At 37.4% G+C, this 14,802-nt stretch overlaps 1 protein-coding gene across 1 annotated transcript; it reads right to left on the bottom strand.

Moving 5' to 3' along the window:
• Positions 1-407: 407 nt before the first annotated feature.
• Positions 408-14,257, bottom strand: CUNH18orf63 (chromosome unknown C18orf63 homolog). The gene is made up of 13 exons (XM_054285441.1): positions 14,124-14,257; positions 13,404-13,482; positions 11,930-11,986; positions 10,415-10,526; positions 9,806-9,847; positions 8,782-8,858; positions 7,243-7,352; positions 6,505-6,601; positions 6,322-6,407; positions 5,595-5,778; positions 3,112-4,188; positions 2,000-2,116; positions 408-464 (listed from the first exon to the last, which is right to left on the bottom strand). Exons 1-13 carry the CDS (start codon positions 14,255-14,257, stop codon positions 408-410), a joined length of 2,229 nt encoding a protein of 742 aa, XP_054141416.1.
• Between the last annotated feature and the right edge of the window lie 545 nt (positions 14,258-14,802).

Genomic DNA, 14,802 nt, shown 5'->3' with positions numbered 1-14,802 from the left:
ATAATATACACAGCTCCACTTCAATGGTTTTTGGTTTTAATTTCAGCTCAGATTCAAGGTAAACTTTGGAGCCCAAAAACCAGGCTTATTTTAGTCTGAGAGAAAAATGAGCCACTCAAAGTACAAATTTATGTCAAACTCTAAGTTCTAGTAGTTACAAAATGCCTTTTTTTTACATTGCTTGTTTCACAAAAAAAGTACAATTGCTTTATTTGCAATTTAGTCACCTCATCAGTTTGCTCTAGAAGCCATTTCTATACTAAAGTGATTCTTTTCTAGACAGCTGATATCATCATGATCCAAAAGAACAGGAACTATTACAGACATGCAATATTATTTTATTAAAAGAAAATATTTAAATTTCTAATAAACGTACCTAGAGTTTTCTTTCAATGCTCCAGAACACCTTAAGTAGAAGTTTTACTTCTTTTGGCTCTCTTTAACTTTGAATAACCTTCTTCTTTCTGCTTACAAAAACAAGAAAAACAGAAAAGGGCAAAAGCCAATAAAGCAAATGAAGCAGCAAAACTAAGCTAAAAGTTCAACTAAAAAAATTGTTTCTGAGTGAAATGCTTAGTTGAGTAAGAAGTAATTATTAAAAGTTTCTGTTTTCCAATATAAATAACTTGAAGTCTGTTTATAAGTACAATGGCTAAATAATTAGGACCACAGCTACTTTGAAAATACCCTTTACATGCTGGTAACCATGACTTTCAAAACCAGCTATCATTTCTGATGATCAGTAATGACAAAGGCTGATTCTTCAGAGATGTGTTTACCAGTGTCCCAAATTAGCACCATCATATTTTAATCTGGGGACAGGAGGAATCAGCCTAATGAGCATCAGAGAGTCCATCCCGATGCCAATTAACAGATAAGTCTCTTTCCTATTCCTGACACACCAATGAAACTTCCTGAGAACTGTGCATCCCCCTCTCTTGAGTCCAGCAGCGGCAGCACTGCAGTGGCAGTGAGAACTTGCTGTGTTCCTGACACTTCCCAAAAGCAGCTTGCAGGGCTCAGGCAGGTACCTGTGCTACTCTCAGCCTGCCTGGAGAGTGAGGAATGCATTGGGCACTTGTGAGTCCTGACTAGGGCAGGGCAGTGCCCCTTCCCCATTCCAACAGCGCTGCCAGAGCAGTTACAAGCTTTCCATGCTCACAAGCCCTAGTGTCCCTGAGTCATTCCCAGTGGTAGGCAAAGGACTTAATTTGTATTGTAGTGGAAGTCTCCCCTCAATACCCAGACCCCTAGGGTTGTTATTCCTATAAACAGCTATATTTAGTTGCAGTTTTTCTTCTCTTTGTGAGACACTGTACTGCTGTAGCACTGCAGTGCTGGCCCTGTAAGCACTGCCTCGGTTGTGGCCCTGTGGAAGGGCCTTTCCCAGCTGCACTTGGATGGGGCCAGCTCAGAGCAGCTGGGCTGGCGCTTCCCACACAGACTCCTCTTTTCCCTGCAGCAGCTCCAGCTCTGGGGTGTGAGTGTGTTCCTGCAGCAGGCCCCTGGGGTTGCTGCACTGGCCTTTTCGGATCTGCACAGACTGTGTTCCTTTAATTACAGTTAAAACATCCAGAATTGCCTTGTACTTGGCTTAAAAAGCATAACAAAACAAAAAGTCATTTCTACAGAACGTTGCTAAATTCAAGTCCTTGAGATGAAAATCTCACAGAGCCACTGAGAATGCCCAGAGTTATATTGGGCAGGATAAGACTTTTCTGTAGAATCAGAAAATCTGCTTCAGAAACAGTAACATCATTAAACATTTCAGCAGCATCTTTTGCTGGAGACAAACATTTGAAATGAACTCTTCAAGTGACAGTATCATACCCCGGATACCTTTATCCGGGTTAAGGTTAATTTCATCCAGACAGGTCAGTAAGATTTCTTAGCCTGCCCATTTTAATTGGAACTAAAAATGTTTAAATATTTTTTTTTGTCCCTTAATTCAAGTCCTTCTGGACAGGATTAAGGAGTGTATGTGTGTGTGTGGGTTTACCTGTCTTCTTCTGGCACAACTTTTCTTTACAGATCCTTCCATGTTGCTCTCCTTGACTGGCAAAGTCGGTTTTGAGGTCAGGGTTTCGCATGTCAGATACTGGTTCCATGTAATCACCTAAAAGTACAGAAGTTTATACCTTCATTAGAAAAACACTCCACAACATTCTGAACAAGATCACTAACTTTTAAAATTACCTGCTTTTTCAAAAGGTGCCCTCATCACACAAAGCTGAGATAACCCACCAAATTACATTGTATAGATGAAAAACATGATAAGCCCAAGACATTTCATCCATGTACCCAATATATGGAATATCATCCTTACAAAAAAATTGCACTGAAATCAGCTAAACTATTTATTTAATTGAAATGCTGGGAGAAGCACAGAAAAATTAGGTGTAAAGTACTTCTAGCTGTCACCTAATCATAACTTTTACTCAAAATAGAGCTAACTTCAAAGACAGATCACCTTGCTTTGGGTTGCATTCAGTCAAGTTCTGAGAATATGGAAGGCTAACAAACCCAAAAACCTCCCTCTGCAACTTGTTCTAGTAGCTGACAAGATGTTCTCACACTGAGAATTTTTTCCTCATGTCCAGTGGGATTTTTTTCCTGTTGCAACTTGTGCTTTTTGTGAAACTGTAATTAAACTTGTATTTACAAAACTTCCATGTTTGTCTAACAGCACAATGCCTTACACACAACTGCTGTCAGCACTACACAATTGATGAGGTTTGAGATTCCTTCCAGGAGGAAGGAATTATTCCATTAATATGGTTTTATGTGGAGAGAGATTGAACATCAAAAAAATGTCACCATGTTAACCTCACACAGACCTGGACAAACTGTCTAAAACAAAGGAAAACTAATAACCCCATCATAAAAGTCTCAAATTAAAGAAGTGTTTCTTTAACAAAACACAGTAAATCATCTTCCCTTTCAGAAAAAACAAAAGCAGCAGTGGCTGAAAGCATTAAGTTAAATAGTAGAATTTTAGAAAGCGATATTGAGAATGATGGTAGAACATGAGGAAAGTCATGCTCTTTATTGCTTAACGTTGTTTTTGAATTTGTGAGAAGCAGGGAGAATGAGCCCTGCTCTTCACTCTACCTGTTCCAAGTTAGGTTTGGAAGGGTGACTGGTTGTCTCAGCAGTACAGTCCTTACAGTGGCATGCTGCTTTGTTTCCTTCACTTTTGGCCATGCACATTGTATCTTTGAAGACAGATTCATGAATATTTAACCCAGCTCCTTTATTTGATCTCTTTGTTTGTTGCAGTGACAAACTGGAATTTGTCATTTCACTGTCTAATTTACAAATCTGCAAACGCACTTCCGTTGACTGGTGTTGTTTCTCAAGAAATTGAGTAGTATTTTGACTTGTAAACCTTTTCCCCTTTCTTGCACTGGAAGTAGAAGATTCATGTGTATTCAGACATGGACTGGTGTTTGATTTCTGAAGCACTGGCCCAGCATTCTTAAGAAAGAATGGAGAATTTGTCTTTTTGTGATTGACTTCACTTGGACTCCCACGTGAAGCTAAGCTTTCAGAAAAATCAGAGTCAGCCATTTGTCCACTAGACTGGGTTTTCCATAGGAATATGGGTGCACCATGTTTTGTGTGTGTCTTCATGTTCTTTACCTGAAGGACATTGCTGTCAGTAGGAGTTTTGACTCGTATATTTTGAATGTGTTTGAAAACCTGAGTTATGCTGGATTTGTGCACAGACAGCATAGAAGATGAAACACCCACACTTTTCATTGGTGAATGCCTTTCAGCACTTTCCTTTTTCTTCCTATCTGTTTGATTTGTGATCCTTCCATTCATTTGCATCAACTTTCCTTTGAAAATTGGTATAATTTTGCTGACTTTTGGGAGAGTGGATTCAAAGGCTGAGTTTACAGGTGTTCCTAAAGATTTTGCAGCAGGTAACTCTGGTACGCCTGGTATTTGCTTATTGCTCGTTGATTTCTCTGTGGCTCCAATGCCAACCCCTCCTGGACTCTCACTGCTACTCAGAAAACTGTGTGCTCCTGGCTCATTGACCAAACGCTCCATCCAGTGGCTCTTTTCCGCACTGCACCGTGAAGGAATTCCAGGCAAAGCCGGTTTTCTTGGAGGAGCCTCCGTTAGAGATACTACACAAACCATCTCACCGTCCAATTTCGTATGCTTAGGTTTCATTTCCTGCAACACATCAAGAGCTGCTAAATTGAATAAACTGGGTTTAACGATCTGATAGTGCCACCTAATGCATTGCTATATGGCATCAACCTAATACACATCACAATATATAAGAATACAATTTTGTGGTTTGGATTAGAATGACTATATTTTAAAACAATATCTAGTTGTCACTATAAATTAAGGGGTTTTTTTTATCCTCCCCGAGTTCTTTGTTTACAATCTATGCTAGAATATCATATTTCTCAGAAAGAGAGACTTAAATTACAGTAATTATCTTGATTTAGTGCTTTCCAGCTGGATAATGTCTACCCCTTTTGAGGGGTTCTGCAGAGGGTTTGACTGACAGAGCTCTTCATCTCTTAAGACTTCTAAGAGCATCTGTATTCTGAGCAAAAGACAGTTTGGATGTCTATAAAAACTGCAGATGACACAGAGGACCCATTCTAGCTTTGATCACTGGAGAGACATAAACAGAAACTGCTTTCTGAAAGAGGATTATAGTATTTTAGAACCTCTGCATCTTCTGTCACTATTATTTGTTCAGAATTAATTACTTCATTTCTTCTTTAACACACTACTACCAAAGAAATTTGAGCCTTAGCCTTCATCACAACCTCAAATAATATAGGAGTTTTGATTACTTGCCTCCTTTATATCACCAGACATGGAGAAAACCTTACAGCTTCAGTGTTTTAAAATGCTTATGTCCACACAGTTCTCTTTTGATTTTTAAATAAATTGTAATATTACTACTACTGCTAGTAATAATAATAATAGAACCATGAATCATGGTTTGGGTTGGAAGGGACCTGACAGATCATCTAGTTCCAGCCACACTGCCATGGGCACAGACAACTTTGACCAGAGTAGGCTGCTCATCCAGCCTGGCCTCACACACTTCCAGAGATGGAGAATCCACATCTTTGGGCAACCTGTTCCAGTGCCTCACCCTGCTCACTGCAAAAATTTCTTCCTAATATCTAATCTAAATCTACTCTCTGTCAGTTTAAAGCCATTCCTCCTTTTCCTGTCATTAAATGCTCTTGTAACAGCAACAATTGTAATAATGTTACTGTTATTATTGCTGTTATTACTGTCTTTGTTTTTATTATGGTAGAGATTTGAGACAGTACTGGATATGTTTAAAAAAAACCTACAGAATTGCAAATACTGATAGCAACTAATTAACACCAAGTCCATTTTCTAATGTATTTATAATGTTAATAACAACTTTACAATGGCAAATACTGTAGCTTTTACTTATATGGTAATTAAAAGTTTTACAGGACTGATAGTTTGTTGTGAAAAGCACAGTTACATGCTCTTACTGTGCTCTGACTATGATCAAGATCACTTCATACAATGAAAAATATGTGCCATTAATACATTTATAAAGAAAGCCTTACATGCACTGAAGCCCTGGAGAGTTCCTTTGTAGCATAAAGTGCTTTACTTGTCATCTTTACTGGAAATCCACATAGCTGTGAAAAATTGCTCTTCATGTCAGAAAGAAAGGAGTTCACTACACCTTCTGCATCTGTTCTGGGGAAGTACTGCACTGGCTGACTTCGAATGCAACTTAAAGGGTACCTGAGTAAGTGTTCAGGGATACATAACAAGTTTCTTTACATTTCTATAATTATTAATCATCTTTGTTGAGAAGAAAACATGAGTTTGCCTAAATGTTTTTTAAAATAGTGAGAAAAGCATTTAATTACTCATGGGCCTGAAGTTTATAAAGTTACAGGACTCTAGCACAATTATACTACACTAATATAACTAACCCTTAGTCTAGTGTTTCCTGGCAGGAAAGATCTCTTTAAAAGCAATCTTTGTTGGCCACATTTTTACACAATTTAATTTTCTTTTACACACTTTCTTTTACATCACATTTAAAGTGGCATTACCACATTGGAAGCCGTGAAGCAAATTGTTCTATTTGACTTCCTATTATTCAATGCTGGGACCGAGACTTGACTAAACATTTTGTTTTAATTTGTCTATTAAAACACTTCTCTACTGACTACTGTGAAATTATGAAAGAAGGAAGTGTGGCACACTCAAAAAATGAAAAGCAGAGCTTTGCTAGAAGTGTAGCAGAGGAAATGTGACAAATATATTCTGAAAGGATACGTGAAGAACCTTTCCCCTATTGGTTTGAAGTAAACACTCAAATATGTTTTTGTCTCTTCAAGATCCTCAGGAAGAATATATCCATACTTAGATAAACCAAATAAAAACAGGTATTACAAGGACATACTCAATAGGCAAACAAAAAAGGGAGGGGAAAATGAAAGCAGTGTGTGTGTTTCTTACCAGACTCTTCCAGTGCATCTGAAAATCCTTATATGAACGGAAAGGAGATTCTTCAGGAATTATGTGGCTGATGTTTATGATCTGACCCATTTTCATGCTGTGCACAGGTAAAGAAGGGATGCTTAGAAAGGGTGCAATAAAATCCAGTTTAAAATATACTGGCCTTTTTAGGGAAAAAAAACCCTTATTTTTGGCATTTAAAGTATTTAGAGATTATTTTTATATTTTGAGGACTAATACTTTTAGCTCATTAGTTTATGACATAACAATAGCAAGGTTTCCTGAAGTATGGTAAAGAATAAAATACAAGTGACATTTCTCTTCAACACTCGCTAGCAGTGAATGCAGAACAAAAGCAAATATCATCATTACTTCTCTTTTATTTTATAATGAAAAATCTTAGGTAAAAATAGAGGTACTTCATGGCAAAGATGGAAATACTTTTTCTTTAAATTTACTTTCTGCTAAAATTGTATTTCAAAAAAATGATGCTCTTGCTTACCATAAAAGCAGTCCAAAGATTAGTAAAATTAAAATAGTATTTAACTGTATAATTAATGATTTGTTGATTAATTTTTCTTATTTTCCTTAACAATGAGATAATAAAAACAACAAATTCCTGACTTTAAAACAGACTGTAAAACAGAAGTGTTCTTATCACTAGCATAAAATTCACAATTTGTAGGGCAAACATTCTGAGAAATGTTTATTTCTGCTGAAATGTGAACAGATTCCTACCTTGGCAAAACATAGCACCAGTTACTTAATATAGAATGTTGCTGAATAACTGTGCTTTCATTGCTGTCAAACAGCTTTACGGTGTTTGCTGAAATATCAAAATCTCCCAGCTTAAAACAGAAAAGAAAATTTATTTGCAAATGATTCTACAGCAGTACAAATTTTAAAATTTCAAAAATAATTGTGTATCACGACACACTGAAGCTTGATATATTATTATTTGTTCATCAGCTCTTACAGATTGATTATTTCAGAAGATTTTCCCATTATCAAATTGCACACTATTTTATGTTAGAGCCTACACTTCCACAAGCCATGTAAGTACAAGGTTTAAAGTTTATTGAAATGAATGAGATTTAAACTTTATTCAAAATGGTTTAATAAGAATATAGAAGGAATTTCTCAAACTGAGAGCCGTCTCATTTCAGTGCATGTTTTTAAAAAGTTCAAATCAGATACCTATGCTTGACATTCTAGTTACTGTGTGTGTCACTTGGCCTAAACATGTGCTAGTGTCCAAGGAACAGAATTAATGGGACATGCAGCTTCATCCTCCGAGAAGTCAAAAAAACCCACACTTGTTCACAATGTCAGAATTTGACTGTAGGGAACAATCAAAACCAGAGATTTCAGAAACATTTTATCTTTCTATTATCTATGAGGGTTTGCATTTATTCCCTGAGAAGAAAATCTGTTCATTTCTCTTTTAGAAAAGTATTGGAAGGATCAAACTGGTAACAAAGCCACATCATGATCTTTTCCATCATTGGTCTATATAATTTAGGAACTGGCTTCTTATAGATAGCTTTAATATTTATGCTGTCCCAAGCCAGTCTCAGAAGAAACCCTATTCTTCTATTTCAACAAAGAAGAGTTTGGATCAGAAATATTTATTTTAAGAATATTTCTGTAAGAAATATAGAAGAAACCGGCAAGCCTGACAAATACGCCCTGCACATAGGGATATACTCACCACAAGTGGCATGGCTGTCAAAAAGGATAACCTAAGAAATCATGGTTTTCAACCTCAACCATGATTTCTTAAACAATGCATAAATTGAACTTATAAGCAGCATAGTCCTGGCTGCTCCATATTTTGGAAGCTGCATAGAAATTAAGCAGATTCCATAATAAGCATATAAAGGGACCTTGAATGTGGCGCAGAAACTCACCTGTAGTTGCTCTATTGTTACTCAAAACTGTGTACTACAGTGTGACTGAAATCTCTCTAGAAAACACTGCTAGAAGGAAATCTAGAGTCACAAAGACACTTCACTGCTATATTCTGTTTGCTTTTTTGAAAGTTCTCTTAGCCTTGAATCTATTTTACAATGCTTGCAAGAATGCATCAATACAGAAAAAATACGGATGTTATGCTTTTATGACCTGTGCAGATAGTCAATAAATATAGGTAATGTCTCAATGCAATCAGAAATAAGCACTTCTATCTCCATCATGCTAACTGGAAGTCACCTAACAGAAAAGAAGATTAAGATTAATAAAACAAACACAGTCATAGAAAATATAACTGGCATATACCTCGGGGGGTGGCAGCCGAATTGAGCAAGGCTCCACGCTGATGCAAAGCTGTCTCTCTGACACATTGAGGTCTACAACTAAATTAAAAGAAAAAAAAGCACAATGCCCTGTTTTGAATTACAGCTCATCTCTTAGGCAGAAAGCTAACCTAAATATTTATTTAAGGTAATTGTTAGTCAAAGTGCTGTGTTTGAAAATCAAAGGGCTAGACTTTCTGAGCACAGAAATTAAATTAAGTGCATTTTAACTGTGAAAAATAAAAATAATAATGAATTAGTGTCATACTGTAACTCAGAAAATCAAGTCTGGCTGTGCAACTGTGTGCTTGATCGTCATATCCTTGATAAACAAACACCCATTTACAAAGCAAATGTAGTTCATGTAACCAATGTAACCATTTGCTGCACTGAGTCATTCAGCACAGTATTTTCCATCCAGGAGCTGTCAATAGGAAAGATTAAATGGGCAAGGCAAGCATTTATGGACACACCTCCAGAACCTTCACTCAGCTCTGAGTTCTTCAACACATATCTCTGCTACAAACTTAGGCTCCAATATCGCCAAATGTAATCTTTAACTTTTATACTGGAATAAAAGTTAATTTAATTTTTGCAATAGCTAACCAGCATGCTTTGTGACTTCATTTTTGTGGGCAGCAAACAGTACATACTGGACAGTCACCATTCCCCATTTTCCTATCTATTATTATGGAACTTTCATACCACTCGCAAGACTCATAATTTAAGGCAAGTGCATTTAACTGCAATAATTATAACTTTGAAATGACAAATGTCAGTCTATAGCTGTAGATTAATAGTATGAAAATTATCTTTGTGAGTGATTTTTCAAAGGTTCAGTTGAGCTGACAGCTATTACAGACAGAACATTACCTACCACCAAGTGTGTTTTGACAGAAGTTATTTCAGAATGAAAACCAAAAACCCTGTGCTGGTAATACCAGTAGGAAAGTGCTTAACTTTACCTTGCTCTCTCAACTTTACCATTGACAGAATATTGTACTTACCAACAGCATTTTGCCTTCCTGAATGAGACAAAAAGTCTTTCCCTTAATAAACAGAATAGACAGACATTATTTTCTAAACCATACATCTAAAGTTTTTATGTGAAAAAAAAAAGAAAAAGAGAAATCACACAGTTTTATTTGTGTCTATCACAAATGCTGAAAGTATGTTCCTTTTAAGGAGATAAAATCCCCTATATCAATTAACTTTTCACTGATTCATTAACATCTATAAGAAAGAGAGATAGGTAAAGCTATATTAGTGGGCAGCAATCTGTACACCACTTTTTCCTCCTAACTCTGCTTCCAACAATATTTGGTTTCATGTGGTATGCTGCATTCAGTTGAAAAAATTATTTGATCTATTACAAAGATAAGGAAGAAAATGAAAAGGTGAATGGAATGTCCATTCAGAACATTAACTTGTGCCATTGAACTTGGATAACAAAACAATAAAAGTGCAAATAAAGAAAAAAAAGTAATAGGATAAAGGAATGAAAAAATTTAATATAATGAATGAAATAATTATGGAATTTAAATGATGGAAAATAAATACTACAATGAAGAACTGAAAACTAAATGCTTGATCCCTGACTGAGGGGAGTCAAATACCTTGCACCAAGAGGTGACCAGCCTTGTTCCATCTGGGTGCAAGCCTGGCTGTAAGTGTGTAGGAGAGACAGGTTTGGAGAAGGGCTGGAGTAACTGTTTGCGGTGCTTCCAGCTAGCAACAACAGTGACAAAAAGAAACATACATTTTTAATAATTTAACAGATTTTTTTAAAGGCCTCAGTCAAAACTTTAGCAAACATACTGCTGCTTCGTCTTGGAGCCAAATCCTAGTAAGTGCCACACATGTTTATCTTTCATCTGCTTTGCTTCAAGAGGAAGGTAGCACAGTATTTGATGTAGGCATTTGGATTTCATTAAGGTGAGATGCACAACAGTTCCTAGAATGCTTTCACAGGGCGGATAATAGACCTGGGGAAAAGATTAAGTGAACCCTCTGGAGTACTTTACTAGATATGCAACTCCCTCCAGGCAATAGGCACAACATCCAAAGCTGACATTACTTCTGCTGTCAGAGTCACCACCAGGACATTTTCTGGCAATCACAGCAGATAAATGCAGCTTTGCTCACCCAACAGCTCTGCTTCCCTGCCTGTCCTGAAGGGGTTTCTCTTGACCATCAGCATTAGACAAGAAACTAACTACAGCAGGCTAAAAAGAGTTAAGTAATACACCTCCAGAGGGATGTTTCTAAAGAATCATGCAGGAACTGCTTGGTGTTGGGAAACCTAACAATGACAGATCACCCACACATATCAACATGAAGCAGTTCTGTAAGGTAAGCATATTTGAACAGCATATGTCTTACTAATCTGCATATACATTTGCACTTCTTGGAACAAATGAAGATACACCCAGCTGGCTGTACAAATAAATTATGAGAGCTACTGGCTTTGGTTACAATCAGTCTTCTGACTCACCAATTTTAGTGCATCCACACGTACATTCACAAACCCCATAGATGTTGCATACTAGAAGATTGTAAATCACATGCACAATGGCCTAAAAATATATCAGCTGTTAAGCTCAGGCGTTCCATTTCTTCTCTATGCTTTTGTTTTGCTTCCCTGAGACTGTCCTGTGCAGGCTGGGCAAACCCAAAGGTGAATGGGGAGACAGTTCAGCTGCTTGAACATTCCCACTGAATGAAGGGCATGACACCAGCAGGAGAGCTGCAGGTCTGTGGCCCAAACGTTGTCTTGAGGTCAGTCCCCAATGCCTCTGAGCAGGAGCAGGATGCCACTGCAGCAGAGAAATCTGGAGGTATTGCTCACAAACTTCTAAAAGCTATTGAGTCTGACAAAGTATATTTACCATGCCCCCCTTCACAGGACACACTTTGTCTATGGGGCAGACTTAGTAACCCTTAGTAAACCCCCCTTAGTTGGGGGTTATTACTACTACTACTACTACTACTACTACTACTACTACTACTACTACTACTATTCATCTACTGTAGTGCAAATTGCAGGGCCTATGAAAAACACTCATCTCTGACAACAGCAATTGCAGACAAGTGTAACAGCCTAGAGAACTGTCTCATATTTCAGCACTTACAGTAGCTCCGTGTCTCTCTACATAGGCTTGACATATTCCTGATTTGTAAAATGGTATCTGAAAGTAACAATAAAAAAAATAAATCAAGGGTTTGGTAGTAAGCATAAATTAAATTCTGGTACAAGAGTGACTTTGCCTTTGAAAACCATGCAAGGGAAGAGTTAAGCAGACACTTTATCCTGTGTTTTAAAGGGGAAAACTAAAATAAGCTCAGGCATTTGTCATAATGTAATCTCATTTCTAGCTAAAGATACAGTCACAAGCAAGACAAGTGAGCCAAAGACTGCCCAAAACAAAGCTGCAGAACTCTGCACCTGCTTCTCTCCATGTGAACTGGGTACCAATTCACCAACTGAGTCCATTTCAACCCACAGATTAGTTCACCACCTGAAAAGGTCACTTCATCAAAAAAAAATAAAGGACTTAAGCTGTCCTACACCACTAATGAACAAAGAGAGAAGCCTGTTTTAAATGAAATATTTTTACTTATCCTTGATCCTCAAACAAAACACTTAGAGAAACATAACATGTATGTGTGACAAATACAACTGGCCCCTAGCCATACTGTGGTTCAGACTGACCAAGAAGCAACAAGGCTCACACCCTTGGGATGAACTTGCCAGCTGGAAAGTCCCTGGCTCATCTACAAGGGAGTGAAGGCGTCTTGAAAAATATTTCAAAAGGTTTTTCCGAAACCCAAAAGTACAAGATAACCAAATTACAGAAAGAGCTGTCAGCACTAAATCAAACACACATGTCTTGCCTATACCATTGATTAGGAGCCAATTACTTCACCCATTAAATATTAAAATCAGGATAGGCTCAATCTGAGCACTCCCTGAACACCAGACTGTACGACAGCTGGCCTGCATGGCAGGTTTGAGCAGGACTCCTCTCAAGTTTAGAGATTCTATACTGGTAATTAAGAGAACCTTCCTTACAAAAGGTCAAGAGACCCCTTACCTGTAACCTGCAGTAAGTGACTGAAAGCATGCTGAATTCATGCTATGAAGAATTACTAATCCATGCAGCTACTCAGATACTATAAACACTGCAGAGATAATTCCATTAGGCACGAAGTGCTGACCAAGTCTGAGACAAAGACTGGGCACAGCCACACAAAGGCTCCAAGAAGGAATTCCAAAAAGGGATCCCTCTGAACCTCATGTGTCCACACGAGGGCCCTCTTTACCCTTTGCACCTCCGGTCTCTCTCTGAGTCATTCTAACTCAGTTTTCCTTTTCGTAGTTCTTCCATGTGTAATTATTAAGGTAAACCTCGGCATCAAACTTCCTGAACCTTGTCAGAACACTGTTAAAACCTTGCTAAATTCCACCAGACCACATCAAACTCTGTCAAATTTTATGTTACCTCAATAAAACATAGTGCTGCTTCTCTCTTTTGAGTGAGGTGCACTCTGCTCATCTGCAGAGCAGGCTGTAACTACAGATATTATTTACACAGTGATACTGACCGCCATCACCACCGAAATTTGATTCAGGGTCCCCATAACAGGTGCAGAAAGGATCTCCTGATACAGGAATAATAACTGTCTATGAAAAAGATGAGAAAGAAATGAAAAATGTTATTTTCTCTGCTTAAATTTATTTTCCTTACCTTTTGCAAGCACAATACATTCCACTTTTAATCAGTTTCCATTGGTTCAGTAGAATAAATTGGATTAGTCCAAGTTACTTGCTCTAGATGACTCACAATGGTCTAAGACAAAGATTACAGGGCTTTGGCACACAAATGGAGCTCTCCAAAAGTGTTCCTTTTGGCAGAATTTTTCATTTCTCCCCTTTCTTTTAAAGGGAATAACATAAGGCTTGGTGAATGCTAAGGAGTCTACATCTGCTTTCCAAATAGTCTTTTCACTTAGACTCAACAACATGAAGCATCCCAGCTTTGCAAGTAAACACAGATTAATTTTAACCAGTTATTAATTTGAAGTATGTGTATTCTTTAGTTTTAGCCTGTGAAATTTAAAACATAATTTTGATTTTGTTCCCCAACAGAAAGCAAGTCCCTTGCCCAAGAAAAAGAAAAAAAGGTATTTTAAACAATTTTGTACTATTTGCCAGTGATAAGCATTTTGCTGGTTTTATTACACTTAATTCTAGTACAGCTAATAAAATATTTGAATAACAACCCCTAGCAGCTTCTGGAAATAATAGCCCTCCAAACTCTTTACCTGCAAGTCTTTATCTGTGTACTCCTTGTCTCAGTTTCTGGTATCTGAGAATTCAGTGTTACTGTGGCAGCACAGAGTTTTTGCAACTCAGGCAGACTGACAAAGAACAGAGGCTGGTGTCTGGTGCTATTCATGGTATGTTGTTGATTGCCCCCAAGCAGCAGCTGGGTCTTAAAAAAAAAATAAAAATTTGTAAGGCAGGTGTTTGTTTACAGAACTTTATATGTTATTAGGTAAATGAACAATCAATTCTCTTTTGATTAAGAATATAGAGAAAATATAACATAATTTGGTCAGCTAAAACAGCTGAATATCCTTTTTGCATATATAACGCATTATACTTGAAAATATAATTATTTGCAAGAGCCAAAATATTCAGAGTAAAGACAAGGACAAAAGAATACAGAGTACATGTATGATCCTTTCCATATTAGCTGAGCACATGCAATGGAACTCTGTCATTTTTGGAACTTCCTAAAAACCAACGAAAAGAACCCAAAGAAGCAGAATTTCAGACTAAGACTATGATCCTTTGATGCAGTACTAACAAATTACATGTGAATGGGAATAACATGAATTCATATTACCCATCTTGTTGAGTGCCTGTGGTGGGCTCCTTTGCCCTGCAGCACAGGCCAGGGTCAGTGTAAAGAGGCAGAATATTCATGACAAAAAATAA

This window comes from Melozone crissalis, unplaced genomic scaffold (assembly GCF_028551555.1).
Source record: "Melozone crissalis strain CALT ecotype California unplaced genomic scaffold, PUWL_Pcris_2 ptg000042l_1, whole genome shotgun sequence".
Taxonomy (NCBI): Eukaryota; Metazoa; Chordata; class Aves; order Passeriformes; family Passerellidae; genus Melozone; species Melozone crissalis.
Note: the sequence above shows the minus strand (reverse complement) of the source record. Positions and strands in the feature narration are given on the sequence as shown.